The 26,867-nt window shown below is 42.6% G+C and overlaps 1 protein-coding gene across 4 annotated transcripts in view; it reads right to left on the reverse strand.

The window, feature by feature from the left end:
- CSTPP1 (centriolar satellite-associated tubulin polyglutamylase complex regulator 1) overlaps positions 1–26,867 on the reverse strand; it is a 139,469-nt gene that overhangs the window by 93,251 nt on the left and 19,351 nt on the right. Inside the window, exons 1-2 of one of the 4 annotated variants that reach the window (XM_083461180.1) lie at positions 25,346–25,511; positions 7,628–7,730 (exon numbers count right to left, since the gene is read on the reverse strand). In XM_083461180.1, coding sequence (XP_083317306.1) covers positions 7,628–7,730; positions 25,346–25,496 — 254 coding nt within the window. In that variant the 5' untranslated portion in view covers positions 25,497–25,511. Of the gene's footprint in view, positions 1–7,627; positions 7,731–25,230; positions 25,512–26,867 lie in introns of those variants that run through there. The other 3 variants (XM_083461182.1, XM_083461181.1, XM_083461179.1) reach the window with 3 other exon arrangements.

Below are 26,867 nucleotides of genomic sequence, written 5' to 3' on the forward strand. Positions count from 1 at the left end.
GCACAAGTAAGTGGTTCCCAAGAGCAAGCTGGTCAGAAGATGTCAACATGCCAGCCTTTCCCCTACATTTAGATTAAATCCTCGTCACATTTTATCAGCAGAAAGGAAAGCCCAAGTAGTGGAAGGAAGAGAATATGCTTACAGCTCCACATCTCTGGCTACCAATTACAGGAAAGCACAGCTAGCCAATAGAAATGAAGACTCGGTGGATATTATTCCAGCAAACCTCACATATGTAGAAACCCACTCAGATACTATATACTTCAGTATTTTATTCTGAAAGTAATGAACAAATCTACCAGAAGTAAATCTAAAGCTATGCAGCTAGCTGAGAGTCTGCAAATATGGCAGCCTTTGAGCTTCTGCCAACCTGTTACCATCTTCTGACTGCGTGCCCCATCCATCTTATTTTTGCCAAGCAAAAACCTAAAACCAGTATAACGTCATCAATTCACTTAGAGTCTTCAACAAGCTCTATGCATCCAGCTTTATGATGTTACAATAGATCTTTGGCAGCTGTGAACCAGCAAGAGTAGCTGAAGTAGTAATGCCATCTGGCTGCTATTGGCTCTGTAGCAGTGACGGCAGGCAAATGCTTGATCAACATTTCTCTCTCCTTTCTTGGTCATACATAAGCGCCTCCTCACTCCACTTCTCATCTACTGTGATTTCACAGTCCAAAATGCCAGGAAGGGCCTTGCAAATCAGGGTTTGCAATGGCCATGCATTATTCTGAACCCACGAGAAAGCGAAAGAGAGGAAAAGAGGAATGAGCTTGCACACAATCCAATGGCCAGCTGCCTTAACCCTGGTGACTTCAACCATATATCTGAACCAGGCCCCAGGATTGGAGCCAGAGTGTAGGTTGCACACAGCACAAGAACTGATTCACCTATGAATAGAAAACTTCTGTTACCAGATTGGGCAGGAGCCTACAGAGTCCAACTGGCTCTTGCTTCTCTAAATCCAGATAGTGGCTGCTGCCTGCTAAGCCAGTCAGGAACTTGTCAAATTCTGATGGGTTCTGAGAGGGTTCCCTAATATTAGGGAATTGATGGGACATTGCAGAATCAACCTTTTAGTGCATAGTATACATATTATACTGAAATGGGAGTTTATTACTACAGTGTTCTTCCTTTCTTCCTTCCAAGTGCATGCATTTGGTAGCAGACACAGGAAGAGCTAAGAATATGGTTCTTGTGAGCACAAGCAATGGAACAGTGTCCTGGTGAAATATACTCAAGATGAAAGATACTAAAGAAACACACCATATCTCTAAACTCTTGAGCCAAAACTTCCACATCCTGCTTGATGGTGACACTGGTGAACTATGGGAAAGCACAAGGGAAGGAAATGGGGAAGCAGCAGGGGGACATTTTATAGGCAGACTAAGGCCTGGGGGCCGGATCCGGCCCAATCACCTTCTAAATCCAGCCCGTGGACGGTCTGGGAATCAAGTGTGTCTTTACATGAGTAGAATATGTGCTTTTATTTAAAATGCATCTCTGGGTTATTTGTGGGGCATAGGAATTCATTCATTATTATTTTTCAAAATACAGTCCGGTCCCCCACAAGGTCTGAGGGACAGCGGACTGGCCCCCTTCTGAAAAAGTTTGCTGACCCCTGTTCATGAGTGAACAGGAGGATCTGCTGCAAGACCCACCTTTACTTGCAACCCTATGCACAATATCTTGGGTGTATGTCCCATTATTACGTCTTTCTTTCTGTATAACACTGGGATATACAGTAGAGGCATACCAAGCCCTTTGTGAGCTAGCTTTTCCTTTTCAGCACTCATGGGAGCAGGGTATCTTAGCTAAAACAGAAGACCTGCCAGGAATCAGCAACAGAAAATCCCAGTGGAAGCTTTGAGCCGAAAGGATCACTTCACAGCCAGGTTGGTGACAGCAGAAGTTTCACACATGCCACACAGCTTGCTGCAGCCAGCCAGTATTGCTGAGATAACATTGTCATCTCTTCACTGGAGCAGGGCAATGCTAAGGCCTTGGAGAAGAGTAGGGTGGGGAGTGAATAAAATCCTAAAAGAAAGAAAAGAAAGAAAGAAAGAAAAAAAGAAGGAAGGAAGGAAGGAAGGAAGGCATGTGCCCTGGGACTACAGAATGCTAATATCAAGGTGAAAACACTCAAGAAGCACACCATATCCTCAAACTCTGAACCAAAACATCCACATCCTGCTGAATAGGCTTGATGATGACGAAAAACAGACTCTCAAGCCCTGGGGCTTTTCTCCCATCTTGCTGTCTGGTAGCTCAATCAAAGGCCGGAAGATTCTGCTGCCACTACAATTATTATTTTTACTCCAAAATGACCCCCGGTTCCTGTACCCCAACCAGTGTTTCTACAAAATAATCAAGAGGAAATTAAGAAATCCCACAATCGTCTCTCAGCTGACACAAAAATCTCTCAGCTGACAAACATGTGTAAAACTCTTGGTGTTCCTTTTGAATAGGTAGATGCCTCAGGACAGGCAGTGTATTTCATTGTGCTGTCACCAAGGATGTTACATTTCTTAGAAAAATCAAGGAATACAAATGTACAAAAGGAATTATTTTCCTTCAAAAGATGCAGAAACTGGGCCCACAAAAGAAAGTATTTCAGTTCGGGCCTTACAGCAATAGCCGTAAGGATGTAGACCCGAGTTTGGGTCTTTGGTGTTTACAACTGACACCCTATTTTTACTGAGTTTGCTGTGAAACATCGCTGGTCCCACGTGCCATTGTCGGCTGCTGAGCTAGTGGCTGCAGTACTACTTTTTCGCCACCTGCAATGATGGCAGCAGAGACCTCCCTCTTCTGGCTACTGTCATAAAGGTACAGAGAATAATACACTAGGGCCTAATTCAGTGGTGGCCAAACTTGGCCCTCCAGCTGTTTTGGGACTACAATTCCTGTCATCCCTGACCACTGGTCCTGTTAGCTAGGGATGATGGGAGTTGTAGTCCAAAAACAGTTGGAGGGCCAAGTTTGGCCACTGCCCAGTTTAAAAGGGGCACCCTGGTGCCTTAAATGGAACACTGAGGAGTCTGCCATGTGCTCTGACCCTCTCACCCTAGAAAGATTATAGCAGCCTGCCAAAGAAATCATTGCCAACCGCCAGAGCTTAAGATAACCACTGACAAAGTAAAACTTAGAGATAGGGGGGAAATTTTTTTTCAAGCTATGCCTCAGCTGCTTCCCACTCCAGATCTTGCCCCCCTTGGGATAACGATATGTCTAGCTATAACTGTCAAAAAGAAAAACAGAATAGCAGCACCTGAAAATGTCTTCCTTTCCTGCATAAGTTTTTCAGAGACTCTGGGGAGTATTCAGCTTGAGCAGAAAACCCTTCTGGAATTTCATATCCTTCCTTTAGGAGTGTTAGAGAAATGCGACCCCACTTTCAGAAAGTCTTGATCTATCTGAGCACACCGGCAATCATTTACTCGTATTCTAGGGCGATGTTACATTCACAGAAACAATCACATGTTTGTTTCACCAGAGTACCACAGCCAAGAGAGGATGCGGAGGATCAACAGATCAAGAACTGGAGAGTCAAGTAAACGGCTTGATGAGGTGGGACAACACTGCCGGTAAATATTTTTAAATGTTTTTAAAAGCAGAATGAGGAATCTTTCATCATTACTTTGCGGTTTTCATACTCTGAAATTTTAAGTACATACAAAGTATTTCATGGGCAGGGGTGGTGTTAGCAATAGCAATTGCTAAGCGATAGAGCACGTGCTTAGCATACAGAAAATTGTCTGTTCAATCCCCAGCATCTCCAGGTAGGACAGGGGGTGTCCCCCCCAAAAAACTGGGCTAAATGGACTCATGGCACAACTTAGGAAGGCAGCTTCCTTCATTCCCATGCAATTTATGCTTATTCTAATGCTTGCACTGAAGAGGTGCTCAAATGATTATCTCATTTGGGTCTTCAACAGCCTGTCATGACCCTGGAGTCAGATCCCCCATCTTCAGGGAATGAGGTCAACAACTCTGAATTAAAAGGGGAATTACAAACAAGACGAGCCTGTGATACCAGTGTCACTGTGACCTGAGGATGTCGAATTGACAGCCTCTTATTCAAGAGTACTCCAGTGCAGAATCCCCAGATTCTACCCTGGTGCTAGACCCCTTTAACAGACGAGGCACCTTTCAGTGAAGGTAGATTTTGTAATTGGGATATAGCTGCTGCTCGTATATAGGGCTCAGTCTAAGTCCGACTTGCTGAAGCAGCATCAAAGGTCTGTGCTCTTTTATTATCCAGCCTAGACCCTGCACAAGATGAGCTCGTCTCTCTGCAGAACAGAACAGGGCCTCCTTGATTCCAGCAGTGAGGGAATATGCATTTGACAGAGGCTCAAACCACATTTTGAGTGCTAATATTGTTGTGGTTCTTGTGGTTATTTTAGTTGGGATCTTTGGCGATTATCTTTGTGTTACATGAGGAAATGATATTTTTGTTCATTAGTTATGAATCATGGAGGAATACGTTTAGTGTGTTATGACTGATTTTAAATGTATTTCCATGAACTGCATGAATTTATTTCATGTATATGATTCTTATTGCTACAACTTGCTTTCAGGTCCTGATAGGAAGCAATGGATAAATCAAATAAATACTGACTTCCCCCTTTCTTTCTTATTTTTTCCTTTTTAACACAAAGCAGACTCTTAAGTTGGAGCTGGAGAAGGGCAAATGGGAAGAGGTTGATTAAGCCTGTCTTCTTTAGCCCTTTTTCTGCTCAAAATCCACCTTCTCCAGTCTGTTTCTCCACAAATTTAGCAAAACATACAAGAACCTTGAAGGTTCCCCAAACCTTTCCAACTATGGGTAAAATAGTCACTGAGAAAAGAAAGTTTTTAGCTGAGAAACCAAACGGAGAGGGAAGCGTTAAGTTGCCTCTTCCTGTCCATCCATTTTTCCATCAGATGCTGATTTTTTTTAAAGCGGAGGACAGTATCAGGGAGCTGTACAGAGCATACGTTCGCACCTTCCATACACAAGTTGCTGGATGATTCTCTTCTTTATGTCTTTGCTTACAGAAGAATTCTGCTGGGAAGCAGTGAGGAATGTCAAGAATCCCAACAATGTTCACTACACAGACAGCCACCTGTGCCACACACAGCATGGCATTTCCCCACTTGGCTGGGGTTTTTTCTTCTTCACAAGCTGTGACCTCCCTTATCCCTATTGACCTAAAGACAAACACTTCATTCCTGCAATTCCCCATTATTCCAGCTTGTAGGCTTGAGCAGTCACAGCCTCATTTTTAGGACGCTAAATTCTTTAAGGCATTCATGGTGCCCTTCACATTGTCTGTCTTATCTAAACGAAGGGCTAAAAGAGGCAAGAGAAAATTCCTATTCCTCTCTCCAAATCCAAATTCTACTTTATTCGGTCTGCTTGCTCTCTTTTAAATTGAAAATTGCATTTCTTCATATTTTGACAAGAGAATAAAGGCCGAATGTGTGTGCACAGCCTAAAATGCCCACAAAAGAATCTGTTTAAATCAACCCCCCTCCCCCCACTATATCTGAAAGTGGGGGAATGAAATAAAGGGATGATTCTTGAAAATAAGAGAAGTGCTCGTCAGTGGAGATAATCAGAGGAACAAGGCACTATGGAGAATACCAAGCCTTCTTGTGAAAGAGCCTCATGGTGAGAAGAGCACTTTATACGTAAGTTTCTCCACTATTTGGGCTGTCGAGAAGAGTAAGAAGAGAAGCACCAATTCCCTGCCTAAAAACCTGTTGCTTTAGGACAAGGATGGGGAACCTGTGACCTTACAGATGTTGTTGGACTTCCAACTCCCATCAGCTCCACCCAGCATGGCCAATGGCCAAGGATGATGGGAATGTAGTCCAGCGACATCTGTAGGGCCAGAGGTTCCCCACGCATGCTTTAAGATTTTTGTCCAAACCTGTTATACATTAAAATAATGCATGAAGACATATGAAAAGTAAGGAATAGTAAAGCTATTATTGTTACAGCACTATGTAACTGATTTCAGTTATTTCAAATACAGCCTTGTTGTCAGGCACAATTTAACATGCGGCTGGATCAAACATGCCAAATCCCATCCACACTAGTCATCCTTGAGAGCAGAATTTAATTTAGATTTGTTGGTGCGTGTTGCCCATAAATTAAGTTTGGGTTCAAGAATCTCCATCCCTACAGGAACAAAAATTAATTACAAAGATAAACATAACTATAGGTGTGATAGGCATGTTTGTATCAGCCACCTTGTTATACAAACAACCATCAATCTCTAGGCCAGGAGACTTGTTCACAACAATGGTAAAAGATTCAGGTAGGTAGCCGTGTTGGTCTGACGCAGTCGAAATAAAATAAATAAATAATTGTCCAGTAGCTCCTTGTAGACCAACTAAGTTTGTTCTGGTATAAGTTTTCGTGTCCATGCACCAGAAGAAGTGTGCAAGCACACAAAAGCTTATACCAGAACAAACTTAGTTGGTCTACAAGGTGCTACTGGACAATTTTTAATTTTTATTTCAACAATGGTAAAGTCAGGTAATTTCAAAGGACTACCTAATCCTGTCATAGTTTCGTGTTGCAGAAAATAAAACAATGTAGCAGAATTTTGAGGTGTCCAAGACTTTGGATGAACGAAGAGCTTGGATGTGGTATATCGATAGATAGAGAACCATCACAAGTGGTTCAGCTTTCCAGTAATTCATAGCAAAACAAAGACTTGAGCCACATATTTTCCCAACACCCTCATGCAAACATATAAGCCCACATAAGAAAAACCACTGTGTGTTAACCAGCTCTCAAAACACTTATCTGTGCTGCTGTCCAGTCTTCCTAAATTTCCTGCCCTGAACCTCCTGCCTCTTTACTCACACTGGCATAGTTTCCTGCACACCTCTTCTGTAGCTTTTCAGTGCCTGGCCTTTTTCCATTCTAATTTCTCAACCGAATTTTCAGTCCAGTCCCTACTCTCCATTAGACATCAGACTAGATCCTGAATAAAGGCAAAGAACAGAACTAAGAGACTGGTAGTCTACTGTAAACTACTCAAAAGGAAATCCTATTGAATGCAGCCTAAATGTCATGTGTCATTTGTGTACTCCAATGCTACGCTTTGCTTGTTGTTGTTTAGTCGTTTAGCCGTGTCCGACTCTTCGTGACCCCATGGACTAGTACACGCCAGGCACACCTGTCTTCCACTGCCTCCCGCAGTTTGGTCAGACTCATGTTTGTAGCTACGCTTTGCTAGTTAAGTACAAACCAACTTGGGTCAAATTTGGCATGCAATTTATACACTTCCTCACACACATAAGCCTCACTGGATCAAATTCAATTTTGTCAACAATAAAGTCAGCTTCTTTGAAACCCACAGGACCTACCAGGTGTGAACTTGCAATAGGACTGGACAGTTGTCACCACAAAGGGAGCAATAGTTGGTTGTATATCTAGTAAGTTATATTTCTAAGGCTAAGCATAGAGTTGAGCTAGACTTGGTGGTTCATTTAAGTGCAGACATGTTATATGTATGGGCTAATATGGTATTTGCTGTCACAGTCCCCTTCTGTGTTTGTCCTTCCTATTGCTCTGTCCACTTTCAGACTAAGTTTGCTGTACTAGGTAGTGATGTACTTACTATTCAGTGAAGAATCTGGCAATACCATATTGACTAATATCGTCTCTGCTTTCCAACAGCTGGCTCACTGCATCTTCCATATATGTGAGGACGTGTTGTTGAGCTGAAAAAGAGGGAACATAAGGAAACTGAAACGTATGACTAGCCTTGGATATAACCCTATGGCTTAAAATAGAGGTTGGCAAACAAGTCTTCAGGACAGTACAACCCACAGCAAACTTCTCCTTCTAAGAGATCCCAAAGGGATGTTTTCTCAGGGGCAGTTGGGTACCCATCAAAGTAGCATTTATAAAAGTTGACACATTAGAGTCCAAATGGCTCACTAAGGAGAACTGTACATTTTCAAGACTGCTGGTATAAGGGTTGTTAGAGCTTGACAAAGGACACTATTCATTTGCTGTAGAGTTTTTGGACAAGGACAACTTGGTGAAATGCTTTAGCAACTTTACTGCTTTCACAAAAGGCCACACAAGTGGAAGGATATTGGCATGGATGTGCCCCTTTCAGCCACTTTGATGCCAACAACAAACAGAAGGCTTTTCCTGAACTGCTTTAGTGTTGTTCTAGCAGTACATCTGCAGTAATGTTCCTCTCCCCATGTAAGAAAAGGGGTGGAGTTATTCCTCCAACCTAAGAATAACCTTGCTTTAAACTGTGAAGCACAAGAGATAGAGACCAGGGTCTAGTCTGAAGGCACGTGAGACAGTTATTCTCCTGGGATTAAATTGGTCTGGTCAACAGGCGAGGGAGGTCTCCTGAGAACCATATGCATGCCACCTTCAATTATGTGATAAAAAATGTGTAATATAAATGTATATAAAAATAAGTGTAAAAGCTCAAGCAAGGGAAAGGGTGAGCAGACTAACACAAAAAAAGAGGGGGAAGCGTTTTTCAAATGGTGGAAGATTTCAAATGGTGGAATAAATAGATTCGACTTCCAGCGAACATTGTGCTGATGTAACTGCTGCATGCAATAAGTACCTCAAACACAGAGCTGCCACATTCTGCGACATCCAGCCAGTTATGCCTGTTGGGCTCCATAATCATGCATTACAAGCAATTCTAGTTAGTGGTGTGTGGATTGCTAAAGAGCACAAGAGCGCTTATTGGAACAATGGAATTTAGTTGGTCCAGCCATGCACAGAGTCCTCTCAGTAGAAGCCCAGTTAGAAAAGGGAGTGCATAAATCTGGACTGATGTATCCTTCTAATTAAAAAGAAATGCAAAAGACACAGTAATGTTCCAGAATCAACTAATAAGGAATGCAGACAAAGCAATCCTATTGAAGTTATCAGAAGGTCCATTCCTAATGCACACAGGTCCATCCTTAAACTATAGCTCAACAGTTCCAGTACAAGATTGTCAACTGAAACTGGATGGCATGGTCATATTTAGAATCTTATCTGGGGTAAAAATAAAAAATTCCTTCCAGTAGCACCTTAAAGACCAACTAAGTTAGTTCTTGGTATGAGCTTTCGTGTGCATGCACACTTCTTCAGATACACATGCACACGAAAGCTCATACCAAGAACTAACTTAGTTGGTCTTTAAGGTGCTACTGGAAGGAATTTTTTATTTTGACTATGGCAGACCAACACGGCTACCTATCTATTATCTGGGGTAGTTGTCCTTATCCTGCAAGTGAGCAGCTTCAGAAAGTGGTAAGGGATAAAAGGGACATCCACCTAGAGCACCTTATCAGCTGAATCAACCCTAGCAATCAGATGTTACAGGCAGGTAATTCTCATATCCAGATAATTTCAAAATCAGATGCTTGCTGGCTGATGTAGACAAGTTTATTACCAACAGCATAGCTTAATACATGCTAATACAGTGGTGCCTCGCAAGACGAAAAGAATTTGTTCCGCGAGTCTTTTCGTCTTGGGATGTTTTTCGTCTTGCGAAGCACGGTCCGTCACAACTGCGCCTCTTCAAGCGGCTTTAAAAAAAAAGCGCAAGACGTTTTCGTCTTGCAAAGCAAGCCCATAGGGAAATTCGTCTAGCGAAGCAACGCAAAACCGAAAAACCCTTTCGTCTAGCGAGTTTTTCGTCTTGCGAGGCATTCGTCTTGCGGGGCACCACTGTAGTACAAAAAGTTACCAGCTACTTTTTCCTCCCTGTACAGTGTTGACAGTCAAATGGGGTTTTTTTTCATCTAAAATTATTTGGGGAACTCTACAAATTTAAGTTTTGGAAACTTGCATTTCTGATATGTTTAACTCACTTTTACATTGACTTGGGATTTGCTTGTGAAAGAGAGTTATAGTTATATTGTAAGAACTGTCTACTAACAATAGAAATCTATGTGACTTTACACAAGGGCTTTGTCAATTGCACTGGCTTCTAGTCTGTTTTCAGGTCCAATTCAAAGGGCAGCTTGGGGTCAGGTTACTTTTTTTAACGTATTTTTATTAAAGATTTCTTGGTTTACAAAATTATGTGAAATGTCTCTTTTTTAAAGTTACATTTTCTACAGATCAGTTTCATTTGTTGAGACATTAGTGTTACCTTAGGAAGAAAGGAGGGGGAAATGGAGGGGGCCATGGTGAGTGGGGGTGGAGTCGGGTGGTGATGTTTCTATTTTTCTTAATGTATGTGTGGGGTTTTGTGTCAGCGTCGCTTGTGCTGGTTCTCTTTACTATTCGCTTGTGTTTCTTTGCTGGTGAGAGAGGTTGGGGTTGGCCTAGGGTGTGGTTGTTTGTTTGTGATTGGCTGTGGTGAGCTTTGTTTTCATATGTGAGTGGGGTGGGTGGGTGTTTTTGAATCAGGTTAGCCATATTGATTTATATGCTGTTGGTGGATTCTTGTCGTTGTCTTGCTGGGCTGTGTATGTGATAAAGGGGAGCCATACCAGGTAAAGGTGTCTTCTTCCATTTATCCCTATGTCAGTTTCAGTTTATTGGATAGTTTTTCTAATACAGTGGTGCCTTGGGATGCGAACGGGATCCGTTCCGGAGCCCTGTTTGCATCCCGAACGGAACGCAAGATGCAACGGCACATCTGCGCATCTGTGCGTGCCGCGTTTCGTCGCTTCTGCACATGCGCGTGACATCATTTTGAGTGTCTGCGCGTGGGCGAGCGGCAAAACCCGGAAGTAACACGCTCCGTTACTTCCGGGTTGCCACGGAGCGCAACTCGAACGCGCTCAACCCGAAGCACATTCAACTCAAGGTATAATTGTAATGCTGTTTCCCATACTATTTGGTACCATTGGTCCATGCTTACTCCTGGGGTTCAGGTTACTTGAAGAATCACCTCCACCCACACGTGCCTAACAGGACTAAAACCACGTTTTGTAGCCCTTACAACTGTTTTTAAAACAGATTTTTTTAAAAAAGAATAGTATTCTCTAAGAAAACAGCACGAGGAAACATACTTCTCGGTTAAGAATAGCTGGTGATACATTTGTTCCTTTCCATCTTACTACGGACTATATCCCCCCTCCAATATCTCTCTCACCTTCCCCAACATCCAGTCTGACTCAGAAGACCCACAGTTCTGCAAGCCACTGTAGTTGTGCATACTAACCTCTTCCACCCACACATGGTACTTATAATGGAAAGCTCTTTCATCTTGCCATAGCTGACAGGTGGGAAGGCAGGGCAGGTGGACCCAAGGAGAAGCCTAGAGAAGACAATTTGCTAGTGGGCACTATGATTAAAACTTCAGATGAGTTCTGATTGTTATCAGGGACTTTTTCTGTCTAGAACATTATTTAATACAATGGCAGAATGGGTAAAGCACACCCTGGAAAATACCTTGCAGCTGGTGGTAAGACTGTGAGCCAGAGGTTCAAAGATATTATCTGGCAATAAAAGATACAGGGCGTAGCTTTATTTAATTATTTTAATGCAAAGGAATAAATTTTTTAATTTATGTGAGTGATTAAAGAAAAATAACTCCACGCACCTGTGATGCCTCAGGGAGGAACGAGTCGTGCAACTCAGTCACACTCCTAAGTTAACAGCAACCAGGTTATTTTCTTCTCCTCCTCCTCCCTCCCTTTCCCCTGCGTGCCCAAGTGCTGTGCTCAGTGATCTCCTCCCAGAAATTGTCTGAGCCAGCAACGGCACTCATTAAATCCAAATGCAACATGCTAGTAAAAAGTCCTCACCTCTCACCTAAGAACCTCTTACCCAATTACAACAGGGAGCCCCCCCCCTCCACAATTTGGTCTTGAAGATGCTCTTCCCATCTGGTCTGGTCCTGTGGCCAAGCCCAGAGATCTGAACACAAGTTAACTGTTCACACGCACACTTAAAGTGTGGAACGAGCACCTTCTAATCTGCATCTACAAGATGACACTGCGCAATCCATATTTACAAGTTTATATATCACAAAGCACAGTCTCATAATTCTGTAATAATGACAGCATTCAGTGTTAGAAGATATCTCCCAACCAGCTGCAATTTCTGATCATCACAAGCAAATACATCTATTAGCTAAATGTTATAACAAATTCACTTGTTTTTAGAAGGCTTTGAATAATTAATTAACACTGAAATTCTTCTATCCACCTCTTTTGAAGTTTCCCTTTCCCTTTCTCCACTTTTTTTGTTCCTTTCATGGGGTTATTAAAGATAAGTGGTCCATTTAAAGTAAGATGGTACAAGGTTAAAACAGTTAATCAACCAATGCAGATAACACATTCAAACATAGATATCTACACAAGAAAGGTCAGGTGAGAGAAAACAGGAAGGGTGGTGGGTGAAGCAGACAAAAAAGTTATCATAATCACCACTTAGGTCTTATCAGTGAGACATGGTTATTTGTAACATTTTATTTTCATTGCCTCATTAAACCACAAATCTCGCTCTTAAAAAGGAAATAAATTTAGTATTAGTAAAGTTAATCTGTGTTCTGATCAGAGTTCTAACAAGCATTTTATCACACACCTGTGAAAGTTAAATCATTTGACCGCACTGTGGGCAGACAATGGGAAGCTGATAAGAATCAAGTTCTAATACACAGGATCCAAAGGAATCAAATGGCTCTGTTGCTCCGAGGTAAATCAGTAACCAAGCAGATGGAGGCACATCAAATAATGATTGGCATTATGGCAAATGCAGTACAGTACTAGTAGTGCTGAAGCAGAAAGAAAAGCAGCTGTGTTGCCCCAGGAGGAAAAAAAACACACAATAAAAACATCAGCCTTGGGGCAATACCTTTATTTGGAAATTGAAAATATCACAACATTGTGTAAAGGTTTTTGAGGTCTCCAGAATTCATCATCAGACTAGATGGTGAACAGGAATACCCATGGCAGTGGTTGTTTTTTGTAATTACAGAGATAGGGAAACAACCATTGTATATATTTGCTTCCTGAGAGGTCCCAGTGTGACCTGATTAACATCTAATACAGCCGAATCTGACCGTCTGATGCCTTACCCTGGGCTTGTCCACATTTTAGAATTTTTTAGCTGTTAATCTGCTTTCCCCCCATTTGAATTAGACCAGAGTAGTCCACAGCTGCATGTATTTGAATTTGTATATGAAGAACAATCTTGGTCTTTCCTGTTCATACCAACAAGTATTTTCCCCTGCTTTTCAATTTGTTGATTCTATTCTGCTAATTAAGTAGCAACAGGGTATGCCCACATATAGCTATGCGTGCACCTTGTTATGAAACAAATTCCCTACCCAACACCTGTGCAAAAGCACACAGTCAAATTGGGCAGCTGTAAATTTGCTTGTGCAGTTGTCTGGTTTTGTTTAAACCTGAGGGCTCAAAAGAAAATATCTTGCCATATAATACAAACACAAGAGTGTCATCATGCTACACTTTGCTTGGCCACACACAGGTGGTACTGTGAACTACAGTGTGGCAATAGCCTTCAGAGAGCTGTGGGGCCTTCACAGCAGTGTCTGAGGGCAGCGTGGCCTAGGTAAGCCACAGAGCAATAGTCATGACAGGTGCAGGCAGTTCCTCAGCAACTGTCCTGGTCCACTGCCGCTATTGTTCACCTCACAGCCGATGCCATTTCAGCCTTCTCCTGTGAGGAGGATAGTTGCTGAACAGCTAACCTGATCTGCTGTGACTCTTCCTTTGTGGCTCATGTAGGCTGTTGGCCTCCCTTCATGGGAGAATGCATAAAGGGAGGGGGGGTTCCTCTGTGGCTAATTTGAGCCTACTTCTGCTGCAGTTTCCCCCTTCCTCACAGGAGAAGCGGTAAGGGGAAGGGAGGTTTGGCAAGGTCCAAAGGGAGAAGGGAGGGAACTATCTATCTCTCCTTTGTGCCTTTCAAGCCTTTCCTCTCTCCAGGTAAGAGCACTCTGTTAATGTTCAGAGGTACCTGATTTGGGTGTTCTCCCACTCTCTGCCTCAGGCGGAAGCAGCAGCATGAGGTGGAAAGGGAAAGGGTCTACTGGGTTACCTTAGGCAATTGAAAAATGGAGAGTAGGGGAGCAAGTAAAGGTGAAAAACCCCTGGATGGTTAAAAAGGTAAAAGTAAAGGACCCCTGACAGTTAAGTCCAGTTGTGACACTCATCAGTCAAGTTCAACTATGGGGTGTGGCGCTCATCTCTGTTTTCAGGCTGAGGGAGCTAGTGTTAGTCTGCATACAGCATTTCCGCATCATGTGGCCAGCATAACTAAACCGCTTCTGGCACACGGGACACCGTGACGAGTGCCAGAGTGCACGGAAATGCCATTTACCTTCCCGCTGCAGCGGTATCTACTTATCTACTTACACTGGTAGACTTTCGAACTGCTAGGTTGGCACAAACTGGGACAAAGCAACAGTTCATCCCGTTACGCAGATTTGAACTGCTGACCTTCTGATCAGCAAGCCCAAGGGGGTTGTCAATGAAGGTTTTGTGCAAATCTGAGGGACCAATTCTTGGGCTGCAGCCCTCTCCTTGCACTGTTTATTCTGTTATCACCAGGTTGGGCACTGCTTTTCTTCTGGGTGAAGACAAAGGCCAAGTAAGTAGTTCTGCCTTCTCTCCTGTCACCCAATAGCATTTCTTAATCTTCTCCACGTAAAGGACCTACTACTACCTCTTCCTCTTGCTTTGAACATAGCCGAAAAAACCTTTAAAAATTATTTTTCACCTCTCTTACAAATGTGGTAGAGCATACTAAAAAGGGGCAAACACTACAAAGAAACAACTGCCGTGTAATGGGTGCTCCCTAGCTTTAAATGTAAAACAAGAAGACCCAACTATGAACTGAAAATTGTAATCATAATTTTCCTGACATTTTCCTTAAGGGGAAAAAACCTACCCACTCAATAAGCTGTCAAGTCCAGTGGGAGGTCAAAATGCTTACATGCTGCAGGGAGGGGGTAAAAATAAAGCCAGCAAGCCCATTACATATTGCCATATCCCCTGTCTCTCCCTCACAGACATTAGGACTCCACTATTGTATGTCTGAGCACTTTCTGTTATGCTGCTCAGTAAGAAAACAGGAGAAAGTGCTGAGGATTATGAAGCAGTTATTACTGGAGCTTAAGCACATGCCGCTCCGCTGCAATTTTACTTACAGTGGAATCGTGTGTCTACTCAGAAGCAAGCCTCATTAATTTAATGGGACTTACTTCCAGGAATATGGGTGAAGGATTACAGTTTAAGAGCTGTCAAGAGAACACTAAAAAGAGAAGTCAGAGATGGTGAACAACCGCTTCAGAAATGGACAAGGGATGGCCATTCAAATCTCTCGTATTAAGTTCTAAAAGGATTAAAACAGTATCACATAGCAAACAGTACTACTGCATATATCATCCTGTTTCGGGTAGTGGTTTTTGTTAAAGCCTAGCTATAAGAACATTTTTCAGTCTTTTCAAAGCTGCTACTGCTAAAGTTCTACATTTAGAACTTCATCTGTAATTATCTTCAAAGCACATTTTATTAATTATGTTGCAGATAAAAACTGTACCAGATACATTTCCCACTTAAGCATATATTTTCAGGAAGAAACTCGCTGGCTGTTTCAAATAAAAGAATAACTTGGCTCTAGCATCTTGATACATGTTTCCTGGTGCCTAAAGGTGACAAGAGTGATTCATGAAACTAATATTTTGATTGCCAATCAGGTAACAGTTTGACAGCGACTGTTCCGCAGTGTGTTTTTTGAGCAAGCGTAACAGACACAAACAAACAAAAACACAGGCACAAACTGGGTTACTGCATGTAAAATCCTAGGTTCTGTCTACAGAGGTACGGTGGTTTCAATCACACAAAAGCACCAAACTATGCTCGCCAAACGTGTCTCTGTATACACACAGGGTGTTAAATACTGCTATTAATATATCTGTCAATATCTGTATTGGATTTGAAACTGTTTACATAGATAAATGTTTTGACTGCTTTTATATAAAAGCTTTTAATTGTTTCTATATATGCAATTGTTTTATAAGTTTTATTCTATTGTTAAATTGCTTTGCATTGCTTCATATGAAATGATTTATACATGAAATAAATAATTGTGCTGTAAAAACTTTTTCAGCTATGAAAATCTTGATTTTTGTGCATTTATGTGACAATCACATGTAACCCAGTTGTTTTGCTTAAGCCTGCATAACAGCAGCAGAGCATACAACTTTTTTAAAAAACCCAACCTTATCCATTTAATATTCCACAGTTTTTATGCCAAAATCTTAAAACTGCTTTTTAAACCCAGGGAGTCTGGAGGTTAGTGGAACATTACCCTCTGGTCAGTAGGCTACTAAGCACACATTTATTATAATGCTTTCATTTTCACGGTGCAGATTTCTTCCTTTAAATTGGGCCGTTTTTCAAGGTTTGTGACCTTATCTTCAAATGCCTGTAGCCAGGCTACTATAGCTGACACTCTAAAAACATGTCCTGCCACAATAGCTACAGTCCACTGAACTATTCAAGCTGTCAGCCAAGAGAGTGAGAGAGACATGCACGTGAGGGCAGTTTTGCCTTGGCAGCTGATCCCATGCTGGCAAAGTTGAAGGTGTTGATAGTCAGGAACAAGCTGCGCTGCATAATAAGACCAACCTTTGTTGGTTATATGCCTCACTGACCGCAATGCGACTTACTTCTGAGTAAGTAAGTCCTAAAACATGTATTTTTAGAGCACTAAAAATATTTGACACAGTGCAAGTTTATCAGATTCACCATTTCCTGTTTCATCCACTGGGATTTGGCTAGCGTTACAAGTTTTGAAAGCTAAACCCAGAATTGGAGGGATTAATTTGGTTAGAAGTCCCACGAGGCAAAAGATATACACACCTGGGATAAAGCTCTTAAAGAATATAAAACTTTATAGTTCAGTCTGTTTGCTTGGAAATATGTCCTTTAGGGAAACTGGTTTCCCCCAAGAAGTGGTTGTGTGTTTGTGTCTGTAGTGGTGGTGGTGTGTGTGTGTCTTTTGATTTTGAGGCTTTATGTCATAATTCCTAAAGCACTGCCTCCAGAGCAGACCTATGGGTTTCAATGGTAATAATTTGATATTTTTGCCTCCTCCAGTCAAACATTCTGTCATGTAAAGCACAAAGTCATACCAAAACACAGGAGACTGAATTTCTGAGTATCTCCTACTAAAAATTGCTAGGGTCATTTTGTTCATAGCCATCACTTAAGACACCAGATACACAGGCAGAATTATAAATTCTATTCTACTGAACTGATTCTTTCCAATCGTGTCTTAGATTCATACCAGACAGCCCTAAAGATTATCTAGGACAAGACGGGCAAATAACCAAGACAAACAAAAGCTCAACTATTGTATGCTGCCAGGACCGATCCTCTCCATTTTACAGAGTTTTGTGACTCTGACACTTTGTTAACCTCAGTATCGCTCTTCAGAAACTCAGGGGGGTGCTCCTACACTGTTTGGCAAATGTGCTGGTCTGGCACGTCATTCAGCAGATAGTGTTACAACGCAGGGTATATGCTGCTGATCTGGGACATGTGTTGTGAGGCTATACAATCTGGCAGTATTTTACCACTAAGGACAACATGGGTCAAATGGAATCTAAATTAAGAACAAAAGAATTTCTCAGTCTTGAGCTCAACTGAAAACAAAAACTTCTGTGTTTAGCTAGCAAAGCAATGCCAATGCACAACCTTTTACAGATAGCCCATCCTCATGCAGCCTGGTATCACACACCCTTTTTGTGTGTGCTCAGAATCAAATACTGGTATGTTGCTCTCCTCTATGATGGGAGGATGAGTGACTTCAAGTGTACCTTGCCAGTCAGTATATGACGGCTGTGACACATTGTGACAATACAAGCCAGGGATGTCCCTTTTTTTAAAAATTGGCCCTGTTTTTTGCGCTGCGCATGTCATTTTGGACTGGTACACTGCACCAAGGCGCTAACACTTTCCCCATGCCTTTTCTACTCAAATCATTATCCCAGGGTCTCCCCACATTTTTTCAGTCTAAAATATCAGGAACATAGGGAGCTGCACTGGCCTACCAAGCTCAGTATTGTCTAAAATGGTACAGATATGGCACTCCAGGGTCTCTTCCAGCCCTACCTAGAGATGCTGGGAATTGAACCTGGGACCTCTGGCATGTAAAGCAGATGCTCTTCCCCTTCCCCTTCCCCTATTCTCTTACGACTCAAGAGGACTGAATCCAAACTAAGTTAGTTGCATTTAGGACCCACTGAAAGCAATGTGAGAACTCCAGTCCCACTACTTTCAATGGGAACTACGTGTAGCTAACCTACAGCACTAACATCCTATACATGTTTACTCAGAAGTAAGTCCCACTGATTTTAATGAGACCTATTAGCCCAAGGCATTTGGGCAGAGAGTTGCAGCCTTAGTCTGGAGCCGATGCAGAATCTTTAAGCGTTAACTGTGAATGCAATATTAATTACTATGTTTCTTTCACTAAAGTACTTATTATTTCTAAACTCCTTGCCAACCAAATAGTTAAATGTACGAAGGCAGGAGAGCAGGCAGGCAAACATGAAAGAAGGAACAGCTACCTAGAAGAAAGAAGAAAGCATCAAACGCATCTGCAGTGCCCCAAGAGCTCGTTTTCATGCGCTGAGAGTCAAGGGCTCTCTGACTGGCAATGGCAGAACAGCTGCACCCCACAGCGCTTCCCTTTCGTAAGAGACGCCACAACTCTGGCATCAACCAGTCCCAGGCTTTACAAAACACAGACCTTCCCTGGCAGGGGGCTCATGTTCTCACATGTCCGCAGCTGGCACAAGATGAAGGGGAAAAGGATTCTGGTAGAGAGGGGAAAGAGAGGAACTTAGCTCAAGAGAGGAAATAATTAAAAGTTTCAAAATCGCTCTGAGAAGAGTAAGCCCTCCATTAGACCTGGAGTTGGGAAAGCGCTTCACTGAAAGGGCAGCACTTCGTCAAAAGAACCAAAAAATCAAAGCTATGAAGCACATTCAGATATGGTAGAGATTTGAACTGGGAAAGTTCCTCGTGGAACAGCCATACATTCAAGCTGCTCCACCTCAACCCCACATCTACAACGGGGAGATATTGATGGGCTGCTAACATACAGAATGGTTCTAAGGATTACTGAAGTTCTATATTTAGATTGACCACAGCAGGTTTTTAGTAGTGTCCCCTTGGTTTGTATTGTTTAATGCTATTCCCTTTCCAGCTGCTGGTTTGTTTGTTTTTAGCAACCACTTTTTTAGTGGTCCTCTTGACATATTAAGTTAATACCATTTTTTATGATAGCTGGTTGCTATAGGTGTTTTCAAATATTGCATGATTACAAATATTGATTTCATTTCTTAATGAATCCATTCTTGAAATGCATTTCAAAAGGCAGGACATTAGTAACCATACCTAGCATTAATTTCGTTAATGTTTCTTCCTCTGCAACATCCTGAATTTTAACAAGTGGCTGAAATACTGTACTTTAAGCATACAAAAAGGGTTGATATCCTCATCTTCAACCCCATCTTTAGTCACTCCACATTAACTATTGCTTTCATATCAAAATTATCCTGTTTTAAGTTTACCTATAGGTCCTTCCTCACAAGTTGTTTCTGCTTCTCTATGGTAAATCTTCCTCAGTGGTGGCTTGGGCCCATTGAGAATGGTATCCAGGCTGAAGGAATGGAGGCCAACAGTAGGTGGAACCAGAGCCAATGACAAATTGAGCCTACCAATTCTAGTTTTGTCTAGAGATGAGAAGGTACAGATCCATTTTTTAATCAATTTTTCGGGGGGGGGGGACTTTTTTAAAAACACACACAAACGAACAGAAAATTGGGGTAGGCCTGTTTACCCTCCCCCATTTTTTCTGGTTTTACCAATCCCCCGCACCCTTCATATCTCTAGTATTGTCCCCATCCACCTCTCTGTTGAGTTCTACAAAGCAGCACTGAGACTACAGAGGAGCAAGCTGACAGCCAGTGCCACCTCTAGGCTGCTTGTAAGTTAGACTGCTCACAAGTAAGAACGCAGGCAGGTGCCGGCTGGCTGAGGCTAGACTGGGAATGACGAAGTAGTCCCATTTGCCCTAATGAACTAGTATCCACTATTTCCCCATATTTAACAGACTCAACTTTCTGGGTCCATTATACTTTGAATAAAGGCAGCTCTGTTCACTACATGGGGGCAGGGATTCAATGCTTTGATATAGGATGGAAGTCTCCATATACAAGGGTAAGGAAGAAAAGTTCAGGGCATTCAATTCTTTCATATAGGATGGCAGTCTCCATATACAAGGGTAAGGAAGAAAGGTTCAGGACAGGTTGCACCACTCCCCAAACATCTAAGCAGTTGATGGGGGCAATTGCATTACCAATAGGAAGCAGTCAGGTTTTTTTAAAAGCCCCTTGCTCTTTAACAACTGAACATGAATGGCATAAATGAGAACACTGAAATCCAAACACAGGACAGCCTTGTTCTGTTAGCTCAGTTGGTTACAGCGTGGTGCTGATAATGCCAAGGTCACATGTCTGATCCCTGTATGGGTGCATATTCCTGCATTGCAGAGAGTTGGACTAGATCAGAGGCCGGCAACCTAAGGCCCACGGGCTGGAAGCGGCCCATGAGGGTCGCTTAACTGGCCCATGGGCAGCCCCTGAACCGAGCCACCCACTCAGTGATTTCCCGCGAACCGCGCTAAACCAGCGCAGCGCAACGCAGGGACTCTATTCCATGTATCCAGAAATCGCTTCTGCGTATGCCCAGACACCAAAAATTGCTTCTGCGCAGGTGTGGTTTTCGGCGTCTGGGCATGTGCAGAAGCGATTTCCAGCCCTGTGGACATACACAGATGCGATTTCCGGTGTCGCGCTGTGCCAACCCAGCCCAGGGAGGATCTCCACAGGGGTGATCCGGCCCATGCCCAGTAAGCCTTGCCAACCCCTGGGCTAGATGATCCAGGAGGTCCCTTCCAACTTGTACCATTCGGTATGAATGAGGTTCTAATGCAGAGGTATGGACAAGACCCAGGTGCCTCCATAGTCCAGGCACCTCCAAGCACAACCTTGATCTCTAGTCCCTGAAAATATGTCACAGAATGTGTAACAGAGAAATATTGCAGCACAAACTGACACAGGGGGTGTTCACTACAACAGGGTTGGGATGGGGGTTTAAAAGGACCCAGCTCGCTTAGTTCCTTCTCATGTGTGTAGCGGGGAGGGGGACGACTTACAAGACACTTCACCCATCCCAAGAGAGAGGAGGCTGAGCTTTGAGTCTCTTCAAAGAACACCTGATACACAGCCTGGGGCAACAAACAGACTTCTGAATGAGATTAACATGATTTGGTTTCTCTAATCACAATTACCTGTAATCTCACAGCCAGTTAATTCTATTAACAAGGCCTTGAGAAACACAATAAAGCACCTGGAGAAAGGCTGCTATTCTCTCCAAAGAATTTTTTTTAAACAAACCCAGGTCAATGCCGAAAGAGATTCAAAAGCACTTTCCCAAACATTGCTTACTTTTACTGGATTCATAGTAATCAAACAAACCCTTAGTCAACAGCTTTTGTGAAAATCATATAGGCGCTCCCCCACACCCCTGAAATATAGTAACTCTTTAAAAAACAACGTACCTGAGCATGATCTATATTCTATACAACACAGGGACGGGACAACCAACTTATTTTTTACTACAGCAGCAGCCTACTTTTGAGAGAACTGAACTTCCCAAATTCCACACAGTACAGAAATTTAAGGCAGGTAAAAGTCAACAGATTTTTCAAACAGTTTCCAAAAAAGTATGAATTTAAATGTAGGAGCACAATTAAAAGGGATGAATGGGCTAAATAGGTAAGCAGATCAAATCCATCCATTATTTAGGAGATTATGACCTAGATTTAAATATATAATTGAGAACTAAAAGCAGATATTCAAGTTTAGGGGACAAAAGGCTGGGAGGCCTGAACTTCAACATAATGACATTAAATTATTATTGTCTCCTCCCACATAACAAGACCCTAAGATCTGGTTTGCCAGAAGCGGCTTAGTCATGCTGGCCACATGACCCGGAAGCTGTACGCCGGCTCCCTCGGCCAATAAAGATGAGCGCCACAACCCCAGAGTCGGCCACGACTGGACCTAATGATCCTTTAAGATCATTTTCCCAGGTGTCATGGCCAGATGAAGAGGAGAAGGCCAGTAGCTCAGTAGTAGAACATGCACTTTATTTGCAAAAGGTCTCGTGTTCAGTCCCTAGCATCTCCAGGTCGGGCTGGAAATGTCCCCTGCCTGAAACTCTGGAGAGCCAGTGCTAATACTTTTGCTGACACTGAGCTAGACTGACCAATGCTCTGACCTAATATAAGGCAGCATCCTATCACCCACCCTTGATGTGGGCGACTACTAGAGAAGCTGTATTTTCAGTGGTGGAGAGGCTTGCCTGGTGCCCAAGATGTGGTCCTTTTAGCACCTTTTTATTTTCTAAAGCCTTTTTATTTTTTTATTTAAAATAGTGTCAGAGGAAGGCTACAGTGCAAAAAAAAATCTAAGAAACAATAAAAGTAATAATTATTGTTTCTTAGATTTTTTTTTGCACTGTAGCCTTCCTCTGACACTATTTTAATTCTGGTTTTATTCTCTTATTGTTTTTAGTTTTACATTTGTGTTTTATGTCATAGTTTTATACTTTTGGTCTTAATTTTTACTTGTAAACTGCTCAGAAAAGCTTTGTTTATTGGGTGGTATATACATGTTATAAAAAAGGGGGGGTACATTCTTTTAAAAAATCGAACACACAGAATCATCATAGGATGACTGAGAAATTTGCTCTGAAATACTAGGGGGTAAGGGAGCTGGCTTCAATTGCATGTCCACTCAACAGAGTTCTTGGTTGGCCAAATCAAAACATCCGAGCCTTTGTTTCCCACACATAAGATGTGGCATAACAATGACCAACCCCACTGGATGGAGCAAGATAATGAGCATTCAACTAATAAAATTAGCCAGTTTTATACGAAGTTAAAAAAGATAACAGAGCTGGATGGTGCTTTCCCACAGACTGGCTTATCCAGTGCCTTCAAAGAAAGGCTTTTCCTTATGGGGCTGTTACTTATTTGCTTAAATGAGTAGATTTTGAATTGTGTTACTGGAAAACCAAGGAGTTATCTCCTGATAAGGAGCTTATCGGGAGTTCCTCAGTGAAAAGTTCAGCAAGGACAAACAATTTTACCTAGAAGACAGCTTGCACACTACTGCCAATCTGCTCCTGCAGGGGAATATTGGGCTTGTTCTAACCTAAGAGCATCCTCATTTCCATGCAGGATCAGCAAAGACCTGGCCAAAACCATACATGAGCGGAGTATACCTTTTTGATCATTCTGCTCAGTCCTCTGCAATGTGCAGGAGTTCCTTGGCAGGGAAGCCAATGTGGGAAGGGTTCTTTGAATATAGAAAAATAAATAAATAATAGGTGGCTACATGCCAATTGTGATCAAAGAGATGTTTAAGAGACACACCTCACACTTTCCCCTTTGCAGTATACTATAGTCCAGTTTTAATTGTTGGGATTGGGTATAATCAAAGGAGGAACTATGCTATTTTGAAGCAGGGAAATGATGGTGACGATGCAAACACAGATTTTTTAGTATCTGAACTCAATGTCCCAGCAGGATTAAGTCCCTCAGTGGGAAGCCTGTAGACCACATCAGTCCTTCCAAACTTCTCCTCTTCTTCCCTTACTTCCATTAATCTTATACTTTTGTTTGCTGAGATGCTTCCAGTAGCTGCTAACACCTAGCTCACTCAAGTTGCATTCTGCAACTCATTTAAAAGTATATCACACAACACATGCAGTTTCCTAAAGAAACACAGCAGCCATGACAGACATTGGTAGCCACCAGGTCATGAGAGATGAACTATTCCCAGAGCCTATTCAGCATGGAAGACAATTTCCCAAAATTTATTTGAACACTAGTTTAGATTACAGGATTACATGTGTATAACATCTCTGCTATCCATAGGCATAGTTTGTACTGCAAATACTTTATCTTCCATTGCTTTACATATTTTGCACGCACTGTCAAGGACAGAAGAAGTGTGCCAAATGACTGATGAGGAGAAGGCTGTGATCTTAAGATATATAGATATATATATGGAATAAACCTTGTTAAATCCAGTGGGGTTCACTTCCAAATAGCAATGCATAGGACTGTGCTGTAAGGCACACTTATCTGGGAGCAAACCCCATAGAACACAACAGGACTTACTTTAGATTTACACAAATTTAAACCAGCAAGTTCAAATCTTACCTTAGCGACAAACTCACTACATAGTCTTAGGCAAGTCACTATCTCTCAGCAGCCCATCCAGAAAATGATATTAACAATAATACAGTTGTTGCAAAGATTACTGACATATGTGAAACATTGCGAAACACTTTGGAACACCCAGAAAGTGCTACGTAAATACTGTTGTTATATAATCTCAAAAGTGCTAGAACACTTCTTGGGGTTTGTTTGCTTTTTAGTATAAAGAATCCTAACTTGATGCAAGAGGTTGCTTAGTTTAGCTTCGTTCCACCCTGATCAAAGGCATCCCTTTTCGTATGGGATGGAAAAAAATGCCCCAATGCGGTTAATAGAGAGCCATTCCTGGCCCATTGTGAACAACATTCAGTCATCCCAGCCCCCACCCCACTCCCGTTTTAAACAATGTCATACTGAAACGTGTCTACAGCGCTTCCACCAGCCAACCCATTCACCGGTAATATTAACTGGCTGTAGAAGGAGATGAAAATCACCTTCTGTATTGCATTACAAGCCTAAAGGATTTTTGCAGGTGTTTGAAAGGAAGACGACTAGCATTGTGTTGCTGGCTACGTCGGCTTTTGCTTTCAAGAATGAATGAACACAGGTTGAAAAACACTGAAAGCAAGATTGGAAACCCCGCGGGCAACCATCCGACTCCCACCTCAGGTAAAGGAGGAAACGCTAGGGAGACTTTAAATCGCCTGCCCCACCCAAGACGAGCCGGGCAGCGGGAGGAGGGGCGGCCCTCTCCCCATTCATCCCCGTCTTCCTTCCAACCTGTGCCCGGGGGTCTTGGGGTGACCAATGCCCCACCCACCCCAGTTACGAGAAAAATGGGGCGGGCAGAAATCCGAAGAGCCTCCAGAAGGGAGGGGTGCAGGGAAGCCGCCTGCCTGGACTGCGCCGCTCCCTCCCTTCCTCCCTCGGCTGCTGCAGGGAAGGCGCAGCGGAGGCCACCTGCTCCGCGTGCCGCGCCCGCCGGAGCCTCACCCAGATACTCGAGCCCCGATGGGGAGAGGCGGTCGGCGTTCAGCATCCTGTCAAACCTCCTCCCTTCTTTTTTCCCCCACACCGGTCTCTAGGACACCAGACGCTGCGGCCAGGAAAATTGTCTCCGGCCAGAAACAAGCTCCCTTGCAACTAGGATCCCCCTTGGAGGAAGAGGAGCAGGAGCGGGAAGGCCGCGCCCGGAAACCCCCCCCCCTCTTCGCGCTCCCCCGCATCACTGTTTACCCAGGTGCCCAGTCAAGTGGGCTTTGAGGGTGGGGGTGGGTTGTTTGTTTGTTTGAGATTGCTATTAATAAAGGTGTCTGCAGAAGCATCCAGGGTTAACTACCTGCTTTAGATAATACTTCACCAGACCCCTTCTTTTGAAATGTAGATGACGGCAGCAGACGTCAAACTTTTTTAAAAAAATTTAATTGAACAGTGGAACAATCAAAATCTATAAACCACTTAAAGCAACAACTAAAAAAAGGCCAAACATCACAATCGGAGCACTTCATTATTATATGATTAACAAATCAATACAGCATTTATGAAAATTAATTCCATTTGACATTAACAAAATAGTAACCAAAAAATAAACCAAGCACTGAATTTCATACACACTCTCCACACCCCCATGACTCATACTCTCTCACTCTGTTCACATGATTAAAATACATTAAAATACACATGATGCCCATGGCAACTCCCTTCCTGAAGGTTCCTCAGGCTAGAGGTGGGCCAGCACAGGTGAGACCATCCACCACCTCAGGACAGACACAGTCTCTTTCCCCTCACAGTTCTTCCTCTGGAAACAGCTCCCTTATGAAGGGTGGGGGCAAGGCAGGTGGAAAAATACATTACCTGCCGACCAGCACAGAGTCTCTGTGCATGTTGTTTAAGTAGATTACTTAAACAACATGTAGCATGCAATAGCAGAAATAACAAGGGAGCTTCACAGTTTCACTTTAGTTGTAGAAACATGCTCCCTCCCAATAATCTCCAGCTGTATCTGGGGATGCTCAAGATTTCGACCTGTGACATGCAAAGCAGAGGTTCTACTACTGAGCTAGGTCCCTCCCTAATGTCTTATAGCAAATATTAGAAAGTATTCAAGCCTTTATTTTCTTTCCTAATTGAGACATTACTAACATGTTTACCCTTGTCTACTTCTTGGAGCAACCAGTTATCAAATGCCAACACAGGTTACTGCCTGCTGTTGTGTGTATATTTGCCCCCTGGTATTTGCATTGATGTACTAGTTTAGCATTGCTTTGAAACAATCGACTACCCTTCCACACCTCTATTCTACACCTCTTGGTTTCAATACAACAAAACATTTCTTCCAAAAAATGACACCCAGATCTGTACTTTAAACAATATACTATAAATGGTTCTGTTATACAGCTACAACTGATACAATAAATTGAAAAGAGATAACTGTTTTGGTTTGCTAAAAAAATGTGTGCCTGGAGGAGTTATTTGATCATATGCAATACTTCTTGATCAGTAATTTAAGTACAGTAGTTTCCACAGTTCTCTCTAAGATTCAAAGTACTTTAAATTCCTTACCTTCAGAGCCCAATTCTCTAAAACTACATGAACAG

The sequence above is a fragment of the Podarcis liolepis genome (genome assembly GCF_965112155.1).
Source record: "Podarcis liolepis genome assembly, chromosome: 1".
NCBI classification, from domain to species: Eukaryota; Metazoa; Chordata; class Lepidosauria; order Squamata; family Lacertidae; genus Podarcis; species Podarcis liolepis.